Here is a 24529-nt window from a genome sequence, read left to right as displayed (position 1 = left end):
GCCATCGAGCTGAGCTCTTACCAGTTCCGGGTGGTTGTCCGGCCGGGCCGTGATCACGGCAATGCCGATGCGATGTCCCGGCAGCGACCAGTCAACGGCAATATCTGGACGGGTAAGCGCAGCAAGTCTTGTCCCGCCGAAACCGATCAAGCACCCGTGCATACCGCAGCTACAAGAGCCCAAGAACCTGCTTCTGGTGAAGAGGAAGAATGTGAGGGGAAGACTCGAGGCGCAGCAGAACTTGACCAAGTCTGCGCACTGCCTACTGCGCCACCTAGTGCGAAGGGTGACCGGGCGGGACGCCTAATCACTGAAGCACCAGGACAATCGGAGTTGCAGACGGCGCAACAAGAGGACGCGGTACTCAGTGTCATGCGGAATGCCTGTCTGGGCAGTCGGGAACCACCGCACGATCACCCTCTCGCCGAGTGGGAGCTACTGCGTGGGAGCTGGACGCAGCTCGAAGTGCGGGAGGGCGTCCTCGGCATGAGGACGAAGTGGGGCTTCCGGGCCCTGGTCCCCGATTCGATGCGATCAAGGATCATGACGCTCGCCCATGACCATCCGACGTCCGCACACTTGGGACGGAGTCGAACGACGGAAAGAGTGCGACAGCGCTTCCTCTGGCCCGGCATGTTCGCGGACATCCGTCGGTACTGCAGCACGTGTGACCTTTGCCAACGGCGCCATCGCCCTGCACCGAAGAAACGGGCTCCTCTGGTGACGGAGGTCACGAGTCAACCATTCCGCAGAATCGCCATTGACATCACTGAGATGCCGGTGTCGAAGAATGGCAACCGATATGCAGTAGTCATCATGGACTATTTTTCTAAATACGTCCGAGTGTACCCAGTCAGACGGCAGGATGCCGAAACCGTAACCACGGTGCTGTTGGATTGGGTTTACGACATGGGGGTGCCAGACAGGATTCACTCGGACCAAGGAGGCCAATTTGAGTCTGCATTGTTCCAGTGCATGTGCAAGCGACTGGGCATCCAGAAAACGCGTACAACGCCCTATCACCCTGAGAGTGATGGTATGGTGGAGCGTTTTATGAGAACACTCAAGGACATGGTCGCCAAATACGTTGACCCTCAAGGAGCGAACTGGGACGCTGACATCAAGGCGTACTGCATGGCCTACAACACCTCTGTGCACAGCGTCACCGGATATTCCCCGTTCTTTCTGCTGCACGGATTCCACCCGAAAACGCCACTCGATGCGGTCATCAACCCTCCGGATCGGGCGGTAAATATCCGGTGCTACCTTGAAGAGCGTCTAAAGGCCATTTCAGAGGCTTATCAGACGACTATCAGGAAAACCCGGGCCAGTGCTACGGAGGCTGCGACCCGATTCAACCAGCGCGCGAGCGGAAAAGGGTTCGAGGCTGGTGACCGGGTATGGATTCGGGATAATAGGGTCTCGGTCGGCGGGAAGCCGAAGCTGGGACTGTACTACAAAGGCCCGGGCACCATCATCGGCCGCCTTGGAGGGGAGAGAGGAGTAACGTACCTCGTCCGTGACGACAAGGGCAAGGAAAAGGCTCTGCACTTCAACCAGCTAAAGCCAGCTGTGGAACGGGAGTCCCACAAACAGGAAACGTCTGGAAGCACCCGGAGGGACGACGCATCGGACACAGCCACAGAAACGCGTCCCAGGAAGCAGACGGGGTCCGAGGAGACTGGACCGGATCCACTGGCGTTGTACTACCTCTGCCGGCGGGCCCGAGATCAGGTGGGGAATGGGGGTACATCTGTGCGGGGCGCGTATGTGACCAGGTCTGGCAGAGTGTCGCTCCCCCCAGATCGTTTTCAATCCTAGGCCTCGGATGCTCTCGATGTGCATCACCAGTGTCTGAATCAGTTTGTATTTCCGGTCGCGTTCCGGTCGCGTAGTGTGTCGCGTTTCTTTGTTACTTGACCAAGTGGAAACGTTTCTTTTATGGGGGGAGGAGTGTTGGGATATTGTGACCGCGGACCGGTCGTGCGGGGCCGAGGCGCGGGCCGGGCCGGCGGCTCGGCCGGCCGGCCGGCGAGCCGCCTGACCGCCGCGCGGTCACCGCGCATGCGCTCTGTGCCGTGGTTATATAAGGGCGCGACCGTGACCGGACTGGGTCAGTCGGCGGGTCGCCGTGTCCGTGCTTGGTCTTCGGTCGCTGGAAGCACAATACACCGTGTCGTGGTATATGCAGCTTTACTTGGCCCTAACACGTTGGACCCCCCCCCCCCTCTTGCCGTTTCGCCCCTGATCGAGCTAGAGGCTTCTCGGAAAAAACGAGCGTGTTGCCCGTGACGAGAGGAAGCCGAAGATACCCAATTTTAAGGTCCTAGGTCATTGGTTGACCTTCCAGGTCAGGTCAATGACCCAAAAGTCGGGAAAATCGGGACCTGTTAGAATGTCGTATAGTGTGGCTGCTAATAGGTTTTTCGGGGTGCTGATCACGAATATCGTGTTAGTTTTGATCACAGATGATGTCTTCATGCATTTAGGCCAGGTCGGGTCAGGTCAGGTCAGGTCAACCAGTAGGGGTCCTGCCGGGTATTCGTAGTAGGTGTCAACCGCCTCTAACAGCTTCGTAACATGTTACGAAGGCACCAAAACTACTTTGTAAACGTTCATATGGTTGTTAAATTCGAATTCAGCTCCAAAAACTGGCCTAGAAACATGTAAAACTCGAAAAAGTGAACCGAGGTCATCAAAGGTCAATGACCTGACCTGACCTTCAGGTGACCTTGACACCCACCCTAATGCATGGGACCAACATCATTTCAGATGTTTGAACGCTTGAAACCACGAAAAGACTGCAAACGCGCCGCTAATGCGAGCCGACATACGCCGAATCGCGATTCCGGCCAAACATGGTCTCGAAAAGTAGGTCACAGGTCAAAGGTCATTTGGGTCAGGGTCATGAAATTTTCAGGGTAGGTGTAAAATTGATCAACTCGAGGGTACTGAAAGTTTCATCGCGATCGGCCGCTTTTTACGCGAGTTATTCGCGAAAAACCGAGGGGGGTCCGTTCGACCCCCCTATACGGGCGATGGTTAAGCTTATTTTGAAAATTTTATCAAAGCTTAGGTTAGGTTATACCTAATTTGACCGCGATAGGTCATCATCACTATGCATGCATAGTGCACGTGTCAGTCGATCCGTGTTGCTGAGCACCTGAGCTGAACATGTGTACATAGGTATTCAAAGTGCTTTCATCGCTCTTGAGTGAATTCACTCAAGGTCAGACATTTAAAGTTTAGACATTAATGTCTAAATAAAAAATTATGGTCGAAATTGCTGGAACCCTTTGATGACTTTTGATAGATGACCTACAGGGTGTAAGATGGACCATTTGGTTGGAACATCAGACAGACATCTCCGCAGCTGTCAATTGAATTAGGCGCTTTTTGTGCTGCTTGGAAATTAGGTAAATATAATTTTGGGAAGGGTCTTCTAGGCAACGTCCGAAATTTACAAAAATAAACGCTTAACATACCTATAAATTAACAAAACAAAGTTCAGTGTAATGTCCGTATCCGTAGGTATTGAACCGCACAGGTCATGCAGCAGAACACAAGGTAGCAAAGATTCGGTGAATTTCCTTATTGTTTGCAATAGTAGGGAAGCTTATTGGAGATTACGGCTCCTCGAAGCGTCAATGCCACCTTTTTGCATCCGCCAATGAAAGTAGGTGTACGTAACGCGTACGGCAGGCGGTGACGCTCGTCCGAACTGTGCTATGCGGTACAGCCTGCATTCAGGCGTTTTCCTCGTCGCCACCTAGCGGCCAAATTGTAAGTACCACTGCCATCTTCACCGCTAGGTGTCCGTCACTCCGCGGCATCTGTGCTCTTGAGCTGAAATAAAGATGAGCTATTCCAAGATTTCCGGTTTCAGCAAAAGTCAATTTGAGCTGCGGGCTCGCGAGCATTCAAGCCGCCGCCACCTTTGAAGGCAGCAGCGATATACCCCTCACCGGCCGAGGGGAGGGGGCGGGTGCCGCCCCCCCCCCCATTGGAATTTTTTCGCGATAGCTCCGAACACGCTGGGGATAGAGAGCTGAAACTTGGTATACCTGACCTTTGATTCCAGCCGGATCTTTTCACACCAACTGCATTTTCGGGTCAGGTCAGGTCACTGACCTATGACCGTATGACGTCATAAGTGAACCTCTGCACGGTCTTCAGATGTCGCAACTTCGCAACGCCCTCACTGCCAGGGGAGCTTTCACAGGGAAATGAAACTTGCAGGATCTAATATCTATTACGAGTCTCACAACTTGCATATCTCAGATTTTTCCTAAAGGTCCTATGAGGTCAGGTCATTTTCGTGACCTCCACTATTAGGGTCAATGGGGAAAATGAAAACTGCTATTCTAGCGCCGGAAACGATCTCCAACTATCTCAAGCACACAGAATCGTGATATGATGCACTCCTTGCAAGGTCAGATGCGTCACTTTTGCAATGTTGACCTTGCGTGACTTCATTAGGGTCATATTAGTTTTTCGTCAATAACTACCGATCAAATTGAGATAGCGAGTCGAGAAAGCCACCGGGCACCAATAGTCCCAGGAAGACTTGCCAAATAGAATGATACGATATGCGACATGACCTACTTCAACCAATTTCGTGACCTGGGAGTGCTGACCTGACTGTGACCCGGGGTCAACGTCCCAAGTTGGCCTCACCCAAATAAAAAGTATATCATTCGACGCGCCTGAGCGAGGCGAACACGAGCTGCCGAAATTGCGGCTCTGTGGCCGTTTATTTGCGAAATTATTCACCAACAACGGAACCGTACCTTGGGGCACTTGACCTGACCTCAGAGGTCACCGGTTGACCTAGGACCTTAAAACTGGGTATCAATCTCTGCGTCTCGTAACGGCGCACACGCTCGTTTTTTTCCGCGACGCGCTAGCTCCACCAGGGGTGAAACGGCGAGGGGGTTCGTACCGCCCTCCCCCCCTCGGCCGGCGCGTAGGTATGTAGAAAACCAATAGGTCTGGCGAGGGATACTAGTACTTTTACAGTTTGTGTTAATGCGAAACTACCGTTATTTAGATTATTAAATTGAATTCACGGTACGGCCGCATTGTTGGTATATTGTAGCGAACTTCGGTGATACAGAGGTGCTCGACACAATGGTAGAAACAACAAATAGCGCACCAAATGGTTATTGGCTTAAAAGTAAAAAAAAAGATACGTGAACTAGCGCTAGCTAATACGAACCGTGCACTAAGCAGCGGCAAACCAAAATGCCTGACAATGTACTTCACGAAGCAGTCTAACAGTAAGACATACCTCTATAGCAAGATCACCGGTGCACGGTACATCTATATTACTATAAAACCGCATTCTCAACGCGACTAGCCTTGTGTAATGCGCATGTATTTTGCACTTCAGTTAATACCGTCAACACACAGCAGTTATTGACGGATTGGCATGAAGTGAGGGCCGCGGCAGCCCGGTTTATACAGCCCTCTCTCACTTTGTCGCCACCCTTTCGCTACTCTGTGTTCGTCCATCCACAATCCTCATCATCGAATACGGGTCCGACCACGTCCACTCTCCACTCAACACCTCGGCCAGGCCTTTCCGAATCCCGACCTCACTCCGCCCCAGCTGCCACCACACTCGGCTCGAACTCAGACTGCACTCGGCTCCAACTCCAGCCACACTCGGCTCGAACTCAGACTGCACTCGGCTCCAACTCCAGCCACACTCGGCTCTAACTCCGACTACACTCGGCTCCAACTCCGACTAACACTCGGCTCCAACTCCAGCCACACCCGGCTCCAACTCCGACTACACTCGGCTCCAACTCCGACTACACTCGGCTCCAACTCCCATTACACTCGGCTCCAACTCCAGCGACACTTGGCTCGAACTCCGGTCACACTTGTGTCCCGCTTCGGCCATACCACGCTCGGCCCTTAGCCCAACGGCCAGTCGCCCACCTGTACCCCACATCAGTCGCCCGCCAGAACCCCACATCAGTCGCCCGCCAGAACCCCACATCAGTCGCCCGCCAGAACCCCACATCAGTCGCCCACGAGGTGCGTACATCAGTCGCCCGCGAGGACCGTACATCAGTCGCCCACGAGGTCCGTACATCAGTCGCCCACGAGGACCGTACATCAGTCGCCCACGAGGTCCGTACATCAGTCGCCCACGAGGACTGTACATCAGTCGCCCATGAGGACCGTACATCAGTCGCCCATGAGGTCCGTACATCAGTCGCCCACGAGGTGCGTACATCAGTCGCCCAGAGGTCCGTACATCAGTCGCCCACGAGGACCGTCCATCAGTCGCCCGCGAGGACTGTACATCAGTCGCCCGCGAGGTCCGTACATCAGTCCCCCACGAGGACGTGGTGGCCGGGCCGGCTGTGCTGCTCGCACCAGCGCACCACCTCCAGCACCACCTGGTGGCGGCGGCTGAGCGCGCTCAGGTGCGGCGCCGTGAGCAGCGGCCCCAGACGGTCGGCGGCGACCACCGACATCAGCGGACCCAGCTGGCCGGCCGGCACCGCGCGCAGCGCGCGCCACGTGCGCCGGCGCAGGCTGGGAACACGGCGCCCGGCGTCAGCGTGGGGTGGGGAGGGGAGGGGGGGGACTATATCGGGACGGTATGTGCACTATGCAGAGTGCAGGGTGCCGTGTGGGCACAGCAACACACAAATAGCTGTATTGCACTGAGCATAACCGAAAAACTTGCCAAAAAGAATGACCAGGCGGGATGCTGAGAGCAGCAGTCGGGTCAAAAAGATACCACGGTGACTATAAATAGCAGATACATAGTGAGCAGTTAGGTGGAAGCTTTTCAACACCATCGCTAAAAGTTGGAAATGGGTACAGTAGTACTCTGGCATTCCTCAAAGAAGGACTGAACTGGCAGGCCCCAGGCCCCAGTACACCCTCCAGTGTCCTGCTGCCGGCACTGACCCGTCCCTGACAGCACTGGTAGTCCGAGTTCGCTCGGTGGAAAGGAGCGGGACTGTCCGTCTACTGACTGACCTGCAGCACTGCAGCAGCGGCGCCAGGATGTCCAGGTGGTCCACATCAGCGTCCCCGAAACTGGCGGCGGCAGCCAACAACCCGACCGTAAGTCAGCGCTGTCACAACAATTACACAATACACACCCATAGCACTGTACAGTGTACATGGCAGCTGAGGCGGTTTGAGGTTGCTGACTTCTTACAAATACCGTTCCAATGTATTGGTATAATCTGCCTCGATAAACAGGGCAGGCAGCAACAACACAAGTCATTTGAAGTGTTTCGACAATTCATCTCTGTTCTTTGCGCAGTAAGACGAACTACGAACTAGATACATATTGCCCACAAATCCCCTTACGCTTGTACACGGCTTTGATGCGGCGATCCTGACCTCTTGCCGTTGTCGATGAGCACCATGGGCCCGCCGCGGCCGAGCGTCTCGTAGTGGTGCCGGTCGCCGTTCTGAATCAGGAAGTCCAACACAGCGGCGTCCACAAGGTCGAGCAGTCGGTGCGGTTTGAGCAGGGAGCGCACGTGGCGGCAGAACTGGGCCTCCTGCTCCCACCTGGACGGACGCCGGGGCACGGCGCGGTCACAGCACGGAGACAAATACACGGCGAATGTAGCCGGCGACGGCGGCAATGCCCCGCTGGTAGGCAAAACAGTAAACACTAACTACATGAGCAATCGCGGTATATCAACCAGAATATTTATTGTCTTGTTGGTAAACCACAGCATTGGAAACTTGGAGAGAAAATGCGGACTGTTCCGGATGGTATTATTATGGTAGTGCAATTAACGTGACAAAATGAAAAAAATGTGATTACTTTTTAAAGGAGTGAGTCGGCAAATGTATGCATGAGCGAACGAATATAAATGAGCAGCGAAGCGCAATCCTGACTGACTTGATTAATTAACTGAGTAATGATCAAAACAAAGACAAAGTTGCCAAGAAAAATTATTTTACAAATGAAAAAGTCGCGAGCATTTAAAGAAATTACCATAAAACTGCATTTACCCGAGGTCAATACAGGGTTGAATGAGAGCAGCGACAAAACACCAGGAGCCAACAAAAACACAGCGCGTCGAGTAGATCACCACCTTCGCCGGCTCAATAAACAGAACCTATCGCATCCAAACGGCACCCTACCGCGGCTGCCATATAAAACAGCTATTCATCAAACCAGTCACAGCTCGGTGAGCTCGCAGCTCACACTGTGGTCGTACCCACGTCCAGTGGCGGCGGAACACCTTCGATTAAGGGGGACACTGCCTACTTTTGGTCCCATTCTTAGCATGCAACGCCCATAGGGATAATGTTAAAATGCCAAAATCAAAGGGGGCACGGTGCCCCCCTCGTACCGCCGCCTATGCCCACGTCTCCCTCCCAGCCAGGACCCCCCCCCCCCCCCGGTCCCTTACCTCGCCGGCTGGCCGTTGTAGGTGCGCTGCCAGGGGTGCGGACTGTGGGTCTCTTACCTCGCCGGCTGGCCGGTGTAGGTGCGCTGCCAGGGGTGCGGGTGGCTGCGCAGCGAGCCGCCGGCCGGCAGCCAGAGGACCGCAGCGCCCGCCAGCAGCCCGGCGCTGTCCGTGCAGACGGGCCGCTCCGGGGAGCAGTAGCGGCACTCGCCCGACACACAGCAGCGGGGTCCTGGCGCACGGGGCGACAACGGTCACGGCCAAACGCCGATGGTGAGCCACCGTCCACCGGTCACAGTCATACCACAGCCAGAGTACGCATGAAGCTGACGACAAATGCGCGAAAGGGGATTTTCAAAGATTGCCACACCGCCGTCCCACCTCTCCGGGTGATGGTCCGTCGCAGTCGGGCGGTGGCCACGGGCCGCACCTCGGCGTCGAGCCGCAGGGCGCGTCCGGTGACGGGCGGCGCGCGGCCCACAGCCAGCAGCCGCTGCAGGTGCCAGCTGGCCAGCTCGGCGTGCGGCCGGTCTCGGCCCGAGAGCAGGCCGCCGCGCAGCGGACGGTCCCGGCGGTACCTGCACGGGGGAGGAAGGGTGTTAGAGGTACCCACATCCGACCGTACCTGCACGGCGCCGGGCAGTCATGGGGTGTTGGAGGTGTATCCGACAGCCAGCGAAGAGTTAGAAATATACCACTGCTCCGAGTAGTCAGCAGGTTCCCCTCACTGATTATGACAAGGTAGGAGGGTGTATTACATCAGGCCACCACAGCCAGAGAGAGCGGCAAACGTCCGGTCCCTGGAGGCCGAAAGGTACGACCGACAGAGGGGATTCACCATTGCGGCTTGAACAGAATCTGCTGGTCTCCCTCCAGTGTCAGCAGCAGCTTCAGCTGGCTGCCGACCGTGGCGACATCTGCGCTGGTGATGCGGCCGGTTGCCATGGCAACCAGCGTGTCTCCGAACCCCGGCCACGGCTCAAACGGGCCCTTCCGCGACAGCGACTGAGAACAGAGGAGCCGGCTGTCGGGAGCTGCTGGTAGCCGGACTTCGCCTACGATCTCCGCGATGATCCTATATCGGCAAACGAAGAATATCTTAAACATCCGAATAATATCAAAGCATGATTGTCAAACAAACCAAAGACACCCGGTTTATCGAAACACGCCTCACAATGTAGCAGTGCCGGGTGCTCGCCACCTCTCTTACTCTGTCTCTGACGTGCCCAGCCCGGCGGCGCTCCCCTGACCCCTCACCTGCGCGGCCTGGCGCCAGCCGGCCGCCGGCGCTCCGCTGGGGCGCAGCTGGTGCAGCAGCTCCGAGACGCGCCGCACCAGCCGGGCCGTCAGCGGCTGCGGCCGCAGCTGCAGCTGCGCCAGCCGCTCGGTGAGCTGGCGCAGCTGGGCGGGCAGCTGCAGCCGGCCGGGCCGCAGCTGCGCCCCGCCGCCGTACAGCGGGAGGGCAGCCCCCACCTCCTGCGACGGAGCGGCGGCGGGTCAGTCGGCCAGCGCCCCGAGAACCGTAACACACTGTAGCAAACTTTAGCCAGAAGTTCTTCATTTGTGACAAAGTGTACCGAAGTCTTCATTCAGTCCTACCAATCATTGAATAAAAAAGAAATACAGTATAACTACTGGTGTTCTTGTAGTCATGTGTTATGTCCTAGTAATGAAACAAAACAGCATTTGCTAGAAAATGTATCTTGTAAAAATATGGTATCACATATTATGACACATATCAAGATGATTGTTTTGTCTTATGCATCAAAACATTAGCAGGTAGGTATGTAAAACACAGTATGGTATGATATGTATGAACTATGCGAATTAGGTATAAATGTTTTTTTTTACAGATTTGAGATTATACTTACCTTCCCATAACAGTGCATACTACATAGGTATGATGTTACTTGAGTAGTTATCCTGAGACAATAAGAATTAGCTATAAATGCAGCCTAGCCTGTAAATTATAGCAATTTCAGACACTCATGAATAATTAAACCATCTGTAAAACTTGATTACTCCAAAAATTGAACTGTACTTCATGCTCTATTGTCAAGGTAGAAAGGTCTAAAGCACTAATTCAAATGAATCTGATAAATTGTCTACAACATCACCAAGTGGCTCCACAAAGCCACAGAGGTAAGGTAAAATCATGTTCCAAGATGAGATTATGACACCCATTCAGGAGTCTACCTATTGCCTAGTGCCTACCAACCTGAGCTGAACCAGTAACTTTTAATCTAAAAAGCAGAATCTAAGGTTTCCCTTGCTGTGTGGCACACATGGACAGGGTTATAATTTCCAAAATAAGCAAATAAGCTGGGCTGCCATTGCACCACAAAATTGTGATTCATGTCCCATGATGAATCTGAAATTACTAATTGGGTTAGGTTTAAGTAGTCCATGCACAGTAGCCTTAACAATTAACATGGTATAGCACTATGGAAAACAAATGGGTGGAGAGAACAAGCCACACAATAGAGATTAATATAACAAAATACCAACCATGTCTTGAAGCTTTTCCAACAAATACCTTTGATGGTCCAAATTCTCTTGAATCAAACAGGTTAATTTTAGCCTGTTGATTTCATGTGCCTTCAAGGGACATTTACTCCACTGACATTCATCTATTGCGCTATATGCTGTGAAGCATAACAAGACAAAATGAGTATCATGGCAGCTCACCAACATTTTCCCTTTGAATGGACTAAGAAGCATGCTGCTGATTTATCTGAGAAATGATATATCAGGTAGCTATCAAAATAATAAATAGCCTATGTCTGTTAGTAAATAGCAGACTGAAGAAGGCAATCCATCAGCAAACAAGGATAGTAGACACTAAAAGAGGCTATATCTTAATATCTGATGTAAGTGTGGTTAAGCTTTTCAAAATGAAAATAATACAATTGTATATTGGTATCTAGATACAATTACAAAAGTAAGAAACATATGAATTTTAAAATTAATACAGTTACAAAATGTGGATAACATTGGTATGTATGAAGGCATGTGTAGGTAGGTGCCTATGCTTCAACAGTAAAGAGCGATCCATGAATCGGAATGGAATAGTGATTACTGATACAATAGTTATTTTATCAGCATTTCAATGGCAAATTGCAGAATGCAGGGAAATAACATTAACTTTGCACATCTGCTTCATCAATAGTAAGTGACATTCACAAAACATGGGGCAGCCTCAACAATTCTACAATAACAGTCATCTGATAACAGTCAACGCAGTCAACGATGTTCTTAGTAAATCAAATTCATCAGTATTTTAAGCCTGATGTTAGGTACCTACTCACCTAGTTCAGTTGCTTTCCCATCGCTGCAGAACATTATGTTTTTATTGACTGCAGCACAGTTTGGTATGAAGACAAAAAATAAGGCACATGATTGTATAAAATCATCTTCCTTCATTATCAGCTTCTTCAGTGCCTTGGCAGTTGGCACGTAGGTTATCTCTAGGTCCTAGGAATCCTGGAAGGTTCCTCAGTGTTTCGTTACCAAGTGCGCTTTGTTTGTTTTGTTGGGTTAGGCCCTTTCGGTCGACAAGACCATTGCAGAGCCGGAAGGATGATAGGAATTAGGGGGAGACATTGGTCTGGGCAGGCACCCTAGTGAGTCGCCGGGGCTGAGCCCGTCCGAAGACAGGCCACCCAGCCCCAAGGTACTCACTGCACCCGGCTACGGGGTGCGCTCCCTCGGGAGCAGCGGTGCCGCTCCAAGGGAGCAGCCCGCATGAGATAAAGTTGCCTGTCCAGCCCGGATGGGGGTTGCGGCGTGGAGGAGAAGGATTTCAGTATCCTGAGGATAGAAGCACGGAACGGTGACCAAGTGCGCACTGTAAATAACTATAAATACTCATCAAAATAATCACCATGGTTTTCACCGTTTTCACAGTAACTCACTTTTGTATCTGCCGCGCCAGCACTTACAAAAGTTGGCGGTACTAAATAATAGTAGGCGCAGGAAAGCTGGCAGCTAAAAATAAGAATAATGTTAATACCTATGATTTTCGTTTTTCAGCTTTGCTGTTTTGGATTGGGACGCATAAATCTAGTAAACTAGTGTATTGAAGAACTCATAAGAGAAACTTTAGCTCTAAAACGTTAGATTTTACAAGCTCGCAGTACGCACTTCAGCGTAGGACGGGGTACGCTCGTACACTGACAAGACAGCCACGCAACCAACACGACCGACCAGTTGGCGAGCGGCCGGCAGCCGAGCATTCTAAAATGGTCCGTGAGGGCAGGCACTTGGACAGGCTCCCACCCAGGGCGCGAGACTGAGGTGTAGGCTATGTATCAGCTGACAAGTGGGGGGGGGGGGGGGCTCAATGTGACGGCCGTTTTGATTTGTTATTGCGTATGTGGATTTACTTTTTTAATCTCGCAGACAAGCGAGCTGTGCCGATGTATTCCCACTGTCCTCCTCCCCGATAAGCGAGATGAATAATACAGCATTAATTCCTGAGAGGGGCTTCCTATCTAGTCCCCACCCAGCCTTTGATCTTTAGCCTTTGAGAACCAGTGAAATCACTTCTTGGGTTTTGTATTGACGGCGAAGTACCTCAAGGAAGGCATTACAAAACATGAAAGTAGTAAGTTATCGCGACACCTAATTTCCAAAACGGCGCAGAGTCAGCGCGAGCAACACAGTATGTACACCGGCTCTCCCGTCCTGTGTCCTCTCTCTCGCGCGCGCTCACACACACCGACTCGTGGTTCCTCCAATGCCCTGGCCGGCACCGCGGGCCACCGGCCGGCCGTATCACAAGTCTAAAGGTACGTGGCCGGCGGCCGAGCGGACTTACTGAGGTTAAAACCGCCGCGGTACGGGCGCCGCCGGGCCGGTGGCACCGCCGCCCGGCCACCACGCGCCTTTGTACCAAAACACATGATTATCTTCCAAACAATTTGTGCCTCACTGTGAAGCGCCTATGTACAGACGGGCAGCGGCACACACTACCACATATTTAACATCGAACACAGAAGAGCGGGTCCGTTTTGCCGTTTCGAGTCTCGCACGCACACGCTGCACACGGGAGCGGAAAGTGGCGACACGCGCCGCCGGTAGGTACGGAGGAGGGCGGCCCGGCGGCGGCGCACTCAGTTGGCCGGCCAGTAGCCGCCGCCGTAGCTATTCTTGGCGGCCGGCTTGTTGGCGGCGGCGGCGCGCTGCGGGCCGCCGCCGGCCGACTCGGCGTGCGCCGGGTGCACCAGCTGGTGCTGCGCCGGCAGCGGCTGGATGAACATGTGCGGCGCGTAGCCGCCCGGCGCCGCCAGCGGCGTCGTCTGCGGCTGGCCAGCAGCCAGGCTGAACGGCGGCGGCGTGGCCGCGTGGAAGCCCTTGTTGTCGAACTTGCCGCCGAGCTGCTGCATCTTGCCGTAGAGGTCTGCGGCGCCGGCCGAGCCCGAGCCGGCCAGCTTGTGGGCGGCCGAGCTGCCGAACTGGGCCGCCTTGTAGTCGGCGCCGGCCGCCGACGCCAGCGTGTCGTAGGCGCTGCCGGCGAACGAGGCGGCGTTGTAGGCCATCTTGGGGTACTGGCTGCCGCCGCTGGAGGCCTGGTGCGCCGCGTTCGTCGCCGGCGGCATCGGCGTGTAGATGCTGTACTGCGGCACGAACGGGAAGTAGGTGTAGTTGGGCGGGATGCCCGCCGCCGCCGCCGCGTTGAAGAACGGCTGCTGCTGCTGCTGGCCCTGAGGAAGGGGGGGGGGAGCGTCAGTGACGGGCGACGGCCACAGGCTGCGTGTTGGGTAATGGTTAATCTGATGGGAGAAACGTAACAGGGATGTGCAATAAAAACACGCCGTCCACATGAGCTAGAGCGGTAATAGAGCACACATATCTCGTTCGATTTAGCGGATAAGTCTGATAATAAGACTGCCGAAACAAGAAAATGAGCGTAGGAACATAATGTTTGTCAAGTGACTATCTGGAATATATTAACGCTGTAATAAGACGAAAGAAAATACGCAAAGAACTAACGAAAAATATATTATCAAAAGCAAAAAGTGATAAACAAGTTTCATCAGAAGAGGGGAAGAGAAACTAGCAGCAGCGAAAGTTAGCGGCCAATATTAGCATCGCGTGAGACAAGCGCAAACCAGCTGGAAGGAACGCAGCCTAGAGAGACTAGACAGATAAAAAGCCTAGAAGTCTATAAGAGAGCCTCGGTAGACGGACTACCGCGCGGCCTCAGCCGTCGGAGTAGACCTGCGGGGCCGACTCCACTGAGGCGCTACAAGCTGCGCGTGCGGGCGGCGGCGGCCGATGAAGCGGGGCGGACTGGCGGACTGGCGGACACACCTTCACCTGCTGGTTGAGGGACGACTGGACGGGCGAGGCGGCCTCCTGGCGGCTGTACTTGGTGTCGGCCATGGCGGCGACCAGCGCGGCGGCCGCGTCGCCGCGGCCCTGGCTGCCGCCCGCCTGCTGCGCCGCCGCCGCCGCCGCCGCCTGCTGCTGCTGCTGCTGCTGCGACACGCGGGGAGGGCGGCGGTCAGGTACGGACAGGAACACTGGCCAGTCGCGGCCGGTTAGGGTGCATGCGTGTGTAGCTTCGGACTCACGACGCAGTTTGTCACAATCTACTGAGTTCCGCTGGTTACGAGCGAGCGAGCGCAGCGAGCGAAGCGAGTCTTTTCAATATAACGGAAAAATCTCAATCGAGCGGCCCGGCCCGGCCCGGCCTGTAACGCTTTTGAGAGGCTTATATCTCAGCAACCGCTGGACCGATTGGCCTGCGGCCTTTTTTGCTGGGTAGCCCCATCCCTTCTACCCCGTAATTGACTACTTTTGATACATCTCAGTGACCGTCGTGGCACGTACCACGTGAAAAGTCAAGGGTGTTCAAGCTGTTTTGCAAAAGTAGTGATTTTGAGAGGCTCATATCTCAGCAGCCGCTTGGGCGATTGACTTGCGGTAATTTTTATAGGGTAGCTGCATCCTTGCTACCAAAAATAGGATACTCTCGATACATGTGGGTCACCCTCAGTGCACGTGCAAAATACAACAATAAGAGGTGTGAAATTTGTTCCCATTTTAATAACTCAGTAATTACTGGGGCGATTTCGCTGAAACTTGGCATACAGGTAGGCACCCACCAGGCAATGCATTCCCATGTGAATCGGTTAGGGTGCTACTGCACGTGCGCACGTGCAGGGGGCGCTTCCAGATCTCGAGAACGGCTGGGCCGATTGCGCTCAAATTTGGTACACGGTTGGAGACCGGTTAGTAGGGTGCCGTGCAAAAGTCAGTTTGGACCCCGTTTGCACGTGCGCACGTGCAGAATGCCGCTTCCAGATCTCAGGAACGGCTGGGCCGATTGCGTTCAAATTTGGTACACCGCTAGCGACCGGTTAGAAGGGTGCTTTGCGCAAGCCCGTTGGAAGTACCCTCTCGCCCTTCCGCACGTGCAGGGCTCACTATCTCGCTCGCTCGTTCTTCGCCCAAAAGGCGTTTTACTGGTAACTAGCGTATTATAAAAACAGTTGGAAACTGGGAAAGAATATAAACACAATCGAGCGATTTGCAAGTAGCAATAAAAAGTAGTAAACCTAGCCCACTAAATGAAATAGCAGTCCTCTGAAAACATTTCTTACAAGGCTACGTCACAACGGCTCGCAATGAAGCGATAATTATCGATTACACCACTTTTGTGCCACAGCCCCGGGCTGTGCCGCTGGCGCCGCCGCTCACCAGGTGCGGGAGCCGCTGCTGAAGCGCCTGCATCTCCTCGTAGCCGTAGATCTGCTGCACACCCGGGTAGAAGGTGGGCATGCCCGTCTGGCCGACAAAGTACTGCATCGGCACGCCCGGCGGCACGCTAGGCACGCTGCCCGACCGCGCTGAAACACAGCAAACACACCCGATCAGTGAGGCCGTGCCTTTGGAGCACGGCAGAGAGAATACAACTCCCCGACCGCGCTGGAACAGAGGGGTACCTTCAGGACAGGGCAGAGAGAATACAGCTCCCCGACCGCGCCGGAACAGAGGGTTACCTTCAGGACAGGGCAGAGAGGATGCAGCTCCCCGACCGCGCCGTAACACGACACAAACACCCGGCCAGAAGCAAGGAACGACTTCGGAACACGGCTGAGAGAATAACAACTACTGGTCCGTACTATGATCCATGAATTTCACACAGCAGTTCTGCATGAGCACTGAGCAGCCTCCCCAGCCTCCAGGGCGGCGGACGGGCGGCCCTTCAGCCGGCCGGTTGGCGGTACTCACTGGACGCGGCGTGTGTCCGTGCGGAGGCGTTCTGCGCCGAGCTGGGGCCCGCGCTGGTGGCGCTGCTGCTCAGCCCGGCCGGCAGAGACGAGGCGGCCGTGGACACGCCGTCCGACAGCGAGCTGGCCGGGCTGGACGGGTCGTACTGCCGGGACGGCCGAGACGGGGCTGTCAGAGGGGGGCAGCGGGGACAGCCGGGACGGGGCTGTCAGAGGGGGACAGCGGGGACAGCCGGGACGGCGAGCTGGCCGGGCTGGACGGGTCGTACTGCCGGGACGGCCGAGACGGGGCTGTCAGAGGGGGGCAGCGGGGACAGCCGGGACGGGGCTGTCAGAGGGGGACAGCGGGGACAGCCGGGACGGCGAGCTGGCCGGGCTGGACGGGTCGTGCTGCCGGGACGGCCGAGACGGGGCTGTCAGAGGGGGGCAGCGGGGACAGCCGGGACGGGGCTGTCAGAGGGGGACAGCGGGGACAGCCGGGACGGCGAGCTGGCCGGGCTGGACGGGTCGTGCTGCCGGGACGGCCGAGACGGGGCTGTCAGAAGGGGGCAGCGGGGACAGCCGGGACGGGGCTGTCAGAGGGGGACAGCGGGGACAGCCGGGACGGCGAGCTGGCCGGGCTGGACGGGTCGTGCTGCCGGGACGGCCGAGACGGGGCCGTCAGAGGGGGACAGCGGGGACCGGGACAGCCGAGACGGGGCCGTCAGAGGGGGACAGTCGGAGGCCGAGACGGCGGAGACGGGGCTGTCAGAGGGGGACAGTCGGAGGCCGGGACGGCAGAAACATGGGCGGCCGGAAATGTCGGAGAGGGTCACCCATCGGTGGCATTATAGTTTGATTCTAAATGGAAATGAGTTTATGCAAGCAGCATGAATTATCTAAGCGAGGTAAGCCTTATCCCATGAATGAGTGCTTGAGATTTAAATGACACTATAATCCAAATGCACTATAATCTCGCAACAACCAATTCATAGTCCATAGAGCACTCTCTCAGCGCTCGAATGTCGCCACCACACCACTCAGTCCGTACTCCGTCGTACTACGGAGGAAGCGGTCACCCCGGCTCCGCTCGGTACTCGGACACTGTTATCGCTATGTTAGCAGCCTCGGGTGGTGACTAGACCGGGTCGGGGACGGGACACACCACGCCGCTCCGGGCCACCGCTCTCTGAGCGCACACTGAGTCGGCGGCTGACCTGTCGGTGCCCGCTGCTGCGGGCGGCCCGCGGCCCGGACCGGCGCTCACCTGACTGGCTTTGGCCGCGCCCGCCAGCGCGTTGGTCAGTTTCTCCTGGAGCGAGTTCCCGGTGAGCGCCGCCGAGCCGGGCACCGAGTACGCGCCGCCGTTGAAGGCGCCGGCGCCGCTGTAGCTGCTGCTGGCGAAGCTGCTGCTGGGGAAGGCGCTGGAGGCGGCCGCCTGGCTGAAGGCCGAGGGGGCCGCCGTGGAGGCCGCCGGCGGGCTGAAGCCGGGCGCCGTCACCTGGCCGCTGTAGCCGGCCGAGAGCTGCGCGAACGAGGCGCCACTGACGCTGGGCGCCGGCGGGAAGCCGGCCGGCGCGCCGCTGGACGCCGCCGCCTTGGACGGCGAGGAGTAGAGGCCCGGCGCCGGCGGGAACGAGGCCGCGCTGGCCGCCGGGTCGGCCGCCGCCGCGCTGCTGGGCGCCGAGTAGCCGGCCGGCGCCTCCAGCGGGCTCTGTGGACAGCGAGCGGCGGGCTAGAGCGGCGCTACGGATGGACGGCCGCCGGGGACTGACTACAGCACACACACACAGCACACAGCACGGCAGTCGGACCGAGTTAGGCCTGGCGCGGGCGGTGTTAGCGAGGTACGGGTCAGGGTGTCGCCAGGCCGGGTCACGGCCGCGTCCGGCCTACCTTTGCCGGCTGGCTGGGCGCAGAGAGCGGCGCCAACGTCTGCTGCTCGGCCGCCGGCGGCGCGCCGCTGGACGAGAAGCCGTCCGTGTCGCTCTCGGAGGCGGCCGTAAACGAGGACTTGGTGTCGGCCAGCCCAAAGCCCAGCCCTCCGAACTTCACCTCCAGCGAGGATACCAGCTCTTCGGGCATCTCCACGGCAGACTCGGGTATCTGAAACAACGCGAACGGGCATCGGTAAGCATGACTGGTGACGAAACTAATTATGACAAGACGACACAAAAATAGATACATGAGCCGGTTGATGAAATGCCAGAGGAAAAGGTCACTGGATAGAGAAAGATACTATATTTGTCTGGAGCCCTAAAAGAATATGGACCACCGTACCTTTGGCGGTGGCCTTTGTACCCTGGTTCTCGGCTGAGGTATTGACGGGGCCTGGCTGACGGTCGTCGCAGCCGGCGCGGGGGACGCCGCTGCCGCCGGAGCCGACGACTTGAGCGGGCTCTGGTAGCTCTCCGACACGTAGTTGGACGACGAGTAGATCAGACCTGAGCGGCAGGGCAGCGGGAGGTTATACGATGCTGCTGCAGTCACCAAGGCAGAGAAAATGGTGCCCATGTCTCACATTGATTACAAACTGATGACAAGTAAGTATTCATAACATAAAAAGCCATAAAGCCCTTATATTGGAGAAGATGCAAGAGAAAAAAAGAGCTGACGGCCAAGAAGCAGCTCCCACGCGATGCTACGGAGGCTTTCCTGTTGAAAACTATCTAATGAATAGAAGAGCCAAGGCCCAAGCCATCTCATAAAGCAGAGCTCAGCAGTCAGCAGCAGAGCTACCCATAAGTCTGCCATCCTGGTCGGGCCAGCTAACGGAGTGGGAGCGCCTACCTGGCGGGTTGGTGTAGCCGGACGGGTAGGCGGGCGCGGCCGGCGCCGTGGCGCTGCTGTAGCTGTACGTGCCGCCCGCGGACGCGCTCGGCGCAGAGCTGGCCGACGCCGTGTCCCCCTCTGGCGGCGCCGAGCCGAACTGCGAGTACGTGCCGGCGCCGTTGGTGCCGCTGCCGGCGGCCGGTTTGCCGAGCAGCGCGCTCAGGTCCAGGCTGGGCCCCAGGGTGGAGGCGGCCGGCGGCTCGGCCAGCGCGGCCGGCGGCGAGGCGTCGGGCGCCGGCGCGGCGGCCGGCTGCGCGGGCGCGCTGGGCGTGAACACCTTGGTGTCGGACAGTGAGCCGGCCCACTCCTCGTTGTCCCAGTCGTCGGCCGGCGGGAACGTCTGGTCCCAGCTGCCGCCGGCGTCGCCGCCCGGGTTCGTCCACGTGTCGATCGAGGCGAAGTCGTCGCCGCGCGGCCGGCCCTGGAAGCTGCGCGCCCCGAGCCCGCGCCGGCCGCCGCGGCCGCCTCGCGCGCCGCCCCGACCCCACCGCGGCCGCTCGCCGTCGCCGCCGCCGCCGGCCGCGTTCTTCTCGTTTTCCCGTGTCTCCCTCGCCTTCCCTGAGGGTCAGGTCCGGAAGGTTGGGTCAGTAAGCAGCATTTGTCCAGCATTGAGGCAGTCGACGCTGACTGAACAAGTGCATACAGCCTTTATGAACGTTCCAGCTTGTCCATTGTAATAAAATTTGGTGATAAGATATATAACAACGACGGATCATTTCCCAGCTTTGGCGCCTAAAAGCAACCACCAAACTATAGAAACCGAATATATCACCAAAGAAGTCATCACAATGACACCTTCAAACAGTATACACTTGAAATCAAGAATAGCTTTCGCTGGCCATCGGTCGCTCCACCCCGCCCGGCCGTTAGTACCCACTGTCCCAGCCGCCACTCCCACAGTGCCCACAGTGCCCCAGTCCAGTCCCAGCCGCCACTCCCACCAGTCCCAGCTGCCCTCTCCCACCAGTCCCAGTCGCCACTCACAGCTGCGGTCCTGGCCGCCGCCGCGCCGCAGTCTCGGGGGCTGACCGCCGCGGCCGGCCCGCGACCGGTCCCGCTCTGCCCGCTCGTCCTCCTGCGGCCGGTGGTTCTCCGCGGAGCGCGACTCCGGCGGCGTCGGCTTCGGAGGCTTCTTCTTCTTCGTCTTCTCCACCCATTCACCCTGGGGAAGAAGGGCTCATTGGTGAAGAGCAGTACGATTAGAAAGCTCAGATAGGAAGTAAAGTCCTTTCACCTTCGCACCATCCTACCCTTCGCTCTGCAGAGCCAAGGACGCTCGTCAGAAGCATTTATTATCAGACATGGGCCGCCAACTAGACTAAATATGAACTTCATTACGTAAGACGACAACAGACAGAGCAATGTGTCGCGAAGCTTACCTGGTCGTCACCTTCTAGCAGCATGTTGATGGCCCGGGTGGGGTCATAATCACAGTCGTACAGCGCGATCTCTGCCTCGTCTTTGGTTTTGCCTGTGAGCTGTACAACCTGACTGATTTTGTCTTCATATACCTTATCTTCTTTCTGAAAGCGAGCAGAACAGGATTAGAATAATCGATACGCGGCAGTCCCCTATCATCACCTACGACCTACGTATTACTGATCATGGCATGTCACCAACATCATGATAAATGCAAAATGTTACCATATATCTAGCAATCAGATGATGGTAAAAGCCCTGCTGTGTCCACCACAAGACGCCGACTGGCCAGAGCAAGACGTTCCTTGTGCAGGGCTACACTGCAGCGGTTCACAGCACGCCGCTGACCCCTCGCCTGCCGCGCTGCGGCGCTCACCAGTTTGCTGTGGTGGGTGTGAGGTTTGGTGGCCGGCTTCTCCGGCTGACTCTGCGAGCCGCCGCCGCCGCCGCCGGCCGGCGCCGCTGTGTCTGCTTTGCCGGCGGCCCGCTCGGCCCTGCCGGCGCGGCCGCCGCCGCTGCGTCCCGCGCTGCGCCCAGAACTCATGGTCCACCCACTGTGTCACACGCTGAGCCCACGGCCGACAGACAACAAAACACGCCCTCCTATGTACAGTATGTACATAAATCTGCCGACAGAACAAACACACAGGTGAGCGGTCGGGAAGACGACAGGACACAAGTGCAAATGTAGTAAACTCAGCAGGTTTACTACTGTTATCTAGTGCCAAACCGATGGATAGCGACGTATTCCTCCCCCTCTAACAATGCTCAGTTCCTTGGTGCACACCCTTCCTTACCAAATTTAATGATACAATTAAGTGCAGCTGTATAAAATATTGCTCTTCTCTGCTTGTTTCTCAGTTCCCAGCCCATGAGAATTGACCACCTGAACCCATGGCATGCAGCATAGGTACATCAAAACAGCACTTGGTCTGTATCCTTAATGGCATGACTCTCCTCCACTACACACCAATCATCATTTTAGCCAACCAAACCACTTCAAGCCTGGCCAAGCTGCTGGCTAAATACCCATCTAGTCTGCTTATTCTTGGACCATTCACAATGAGTGACTATGTCATGATTATTAGTACTGTTCAGAAGAGCTTATGACATAAGAGCACTGCTCAGGGACAACTTTTTATATACACTATGCTCAGGGATACACTTGCAGACAGTCACAGGGCAGCAGACAGATTCAGATGGATTTAGCAACAACTGCAAGAATAGCAAGGTTGAAGTGTGGAGGCAGTTACAGAGATTGTAGATTTGTAGATTGTATGCTTGTGCATGTGAATTATGAGTGCATGACCGCCAAATAGTCCTCAAATCGCTCTCGCGCAGGGCCAAGCATCCACTTTCCAGAGGAAGGCATGTGCGGGCGCCACCCTTGATATTTCCTTCACATTTCCATTTCCTGATTGCTAAGAAAGCATTTGGGAGATAGCAGAGATAAGGTCCTAACTCAAACAACTTCCTGGCCTGTCCATTCTAAAAATAAGAAGAAATCACAGCAATGGTGATAGCAAGCTGAAAGATAAGACTGGAAACAGTTCAAATTTTTAAAGTCTGGCCATCCTCACTGCACTATGGGATTGGGGACCAAGGTCGTTATCACCTTAACAATCTAAAAGCCAGTGAAAAATCTTTAGTTCTGCATATCAAGCATTCTGCAATCCAAGAGACATTCAATGCTCCAGCTCCAACTACAGTCTGCTCTGGTTACCAAAACCAAAATGCCAAACAAGTATCCCAAAAATGAAGATTACACAAAAAGGAAAAGGCTTGCTGTGCATCAATTATTCTGTATTGTCAAAACCTGACCCTAAGGAAAGGAAAAATAGGGAATTCAGCCTTGCAGCAAAAAAAAAAAAATACTGAGGTTTGATAAGCTATAATATCCAAATGTAAAACACAAACTACCTACATGGTAAATATAAAGATCCATTTGCATAATGATGTGGGCAACATCAAACAAGTACACAAGATTGGTTGGTGACTGCAAAATAAAACTAACATGGAAGAATAGTGCAAAAATTGGGCTACCACTGAAAACTAGATCTCTATTTTTAAGCCATGGGTTTAGTTTAGTTTTCAAAGACCATGGATAGTGTTCAAGATCAATACTATAGTATTTTCAAGATTACCACATACTAAATGGATGTGATTGTGGTCAGCTGTAGGTACTACAGACCAAAGGTGAGCAAATAATCTAAACTCATCAGATTTGAAAAATTATCCTGTGCAAAAAGGATTAAATTAAGCTTTTTTGCACAAAAATAGGTGCTATTTTCTTTATAAATACAACTAGAAACAACTAGATGGAATCCAATAGATCATCTTGAATTTTATGTTTCCTCCAAAATGACATAAAAAAATGAGCACTTAACTAAAACCAATTACTGGTAATAAGGGATGAAATTCATATTACCATGCTCCTGTCACTGGTCAGACATTTTTATTCGTGAAATCCATTGCAATGCTAGAAGCACTGGGCGCGGCTGTAGAATAGACCGAGGCTTCTCAGAGCAGACTGAGGATGTTATGAAAAGGATCGTGAATGTGCAAGGACCAAAAAGAGATATTAAGTGAACCCTTGGCTTTCTAGATTTGTGGTTGCATTTATTATTCAGCAATAAGCACTAATCAGCTGACCATGTGGGAACGTAAAAGTAACACAACTTAAGGTACGTCAGCCTGTGACTATCGAAACTAATGATCAAGCACCAATTTATCAAGAGAAAATAATGGAAAGATGGTAGATTTACAGGCATGTGCAGTGAAATAATTCAACGCTACATCATCGTCGTGCAGGCCACGCTTCTAAACAAAGAACACACTGCGCCACTTTCGCCGCATCTGTAAACCTCCGCACATTTGAAGCAAATTACGCAAAAACCCTGTAAAGTATGAATTAATATGCCATTTAAGTGCTAAAATGGCCAATTATATAGCCTCCTAGCACTTAAGCCACTAGAAATAAAGACGTTTATGGCGGAAAAACACCCTATCACCAGTATCGTGCCACTCCCGGCAAGGAGCGCTTTAATAGGAGAAAATCAATGTAACATGGCACATTGATAGAAAGATACGAGGAATAATAAAATAAAAGCCACTTGACACACCGAAATAACCGCAAAATCAAATAAATGGCCAAGCAATCACCCGTAACCAATCTCACCAAAACCCGCGATTACAATGCGGTCCACAATGCGCCAGTTCCCCACGGTCACGTGACCTACACGCATGCGCAGTAGTGGTAAGATTTATGACTGGCTCCTATGAGTGATGCGGGGGGGGGGGGATAATTATGCAATGCTGACTGCAACAAGCTTATATTGGACCGCAGAAAGCCAGTGACTTTTTGGACGCATCTACCACTGAATAGTTAACTTATCATTAGTCTGAAAGTGAAGCCTCTTTCTCACCAAGAAGTGTGGAGAACCCTATCATCCAGACTCAACCTACATCCGTGACGACTGAAGGACGACTTAGGCCATCTCGATTACTGTTCCACGTCTGACGTCACATCCACAATCGGTCCTGATGATGCAAGAAGCTGGTCCCTAGTCAATGTGCAAGCCGCGACACGTCCATGATAGGTCCTAGTCACCCCGTCAATGCGTCAGCCAGCCTCCTGCACTGCACCAAAGTCCT

At 54.6% G+C, this 24529-nt stretch overlaps 2 protein-coding genes across 5 annotated transcripts; both read right to left on the bottom strand.

The window, feature by feature from the left end:
- Positions 1–5074: 5074 nt before the first annotated feature.
- On the bottom strand, positions 5075–11946 carry LOC122365617 (glycosaminoglycan xylosylkinase-like). 2 transcript variants are annotated; one of them, XM_043336984.1, is made up of 9 exons: positions 11714–11946; positions 10914–11050; positions 9663–9881; positions 9244–9410; positions 8787–8983; positions 8466–8637; positions 7378–7551; positions 7006–7065; positions 5075–6552 (listed from the first exon to the last, which is right to left on the bottom strand). In XM_043336984.1, the coding sequence occupies exons 1-9, from the start codon at positions 11826–11828 to the stop codon at positions 6342–6344; spliced, it is 1452 nt and encodes a 483-aa protein (XP_043192919.1). In that variant the 5' UTR covers positions 11829–11946; the 3' UTR covers positions 5075–6341. The 2 variants fall into 2 exon arrangements, with proteins under 2 accessions (XP_043192919.1, XP_043192920.1); XM_043336985.1 differs by lacking the exon at positions 10914–11050 and having other exon boundaries at positions 11714–11944.
- A 1000-nt stretch (positions 11947–12946) lies between these two features.
- Positions 12947–24073, bottom strand: LOC122365616 (ubiquitin-associated protein 2-like). Of its 3 annotated transcripts, none has more exons than XM_043336981.1 (12): positions 24054–24073; positions 21252–21501; positions 20836–20979; positions 20441–20618; positions 19415–20014; positions 18905–19068; positions 18521–18730; positions 17892–18338; positions 16647–16791; positions 16113–16261; positions 14721–14888; positions 12947–14110 (listed from the first exon to the last, which is right to left on the bottom strand). In XM_043336981.1, exons 2-12 carry the CDS (start codon positions 21417–21419, stop codon positions 13520–13522), a joined length of 2964 nt encoding a protein of 987 aa, XP_043192916.1. In that variant the 5' UTR covers positions 21420–21501; positions 24054–24073; the 3' UTR covers positions 12947–13519. The 3 variants fall into 3 exon arrangements, with proteins under 3 accessions (XP_043192916.1, XP_043192917.1, XP_043192918.1); XM_043336982.1 differs by having other exon boundaries at positions 14721–14885; XM_043336983.1 differs by having other exon boundaries at positions 14721–14882.
- Between the last annotated feature and the right edge of the window lie 456 nt (positions 24074–24529).

This window comes from Amphibalanus amphitrite, unplaced genomic scaffold, assembly GCF_019059575.1.
Source record: "Amphibalanus amphitrite isolate SeventyFive unplaced genomic scaffold, NRLGWU_Aamphi_draft 000751F_arrow, whole genome shotgun sequence".
Taxonomy (NCBI): Eukaryota; Metazoa; Arthropoda; class Thecostraca; order Balanomorpha; family Balanidae; genus Amphibalanus; species Amphibalanus amphitrite.
The sequence above is the reverse complement of the archived record's forward strand: the minus strand, read 5'-3'. Positions and strand labels throughout refer to the sequence as shown.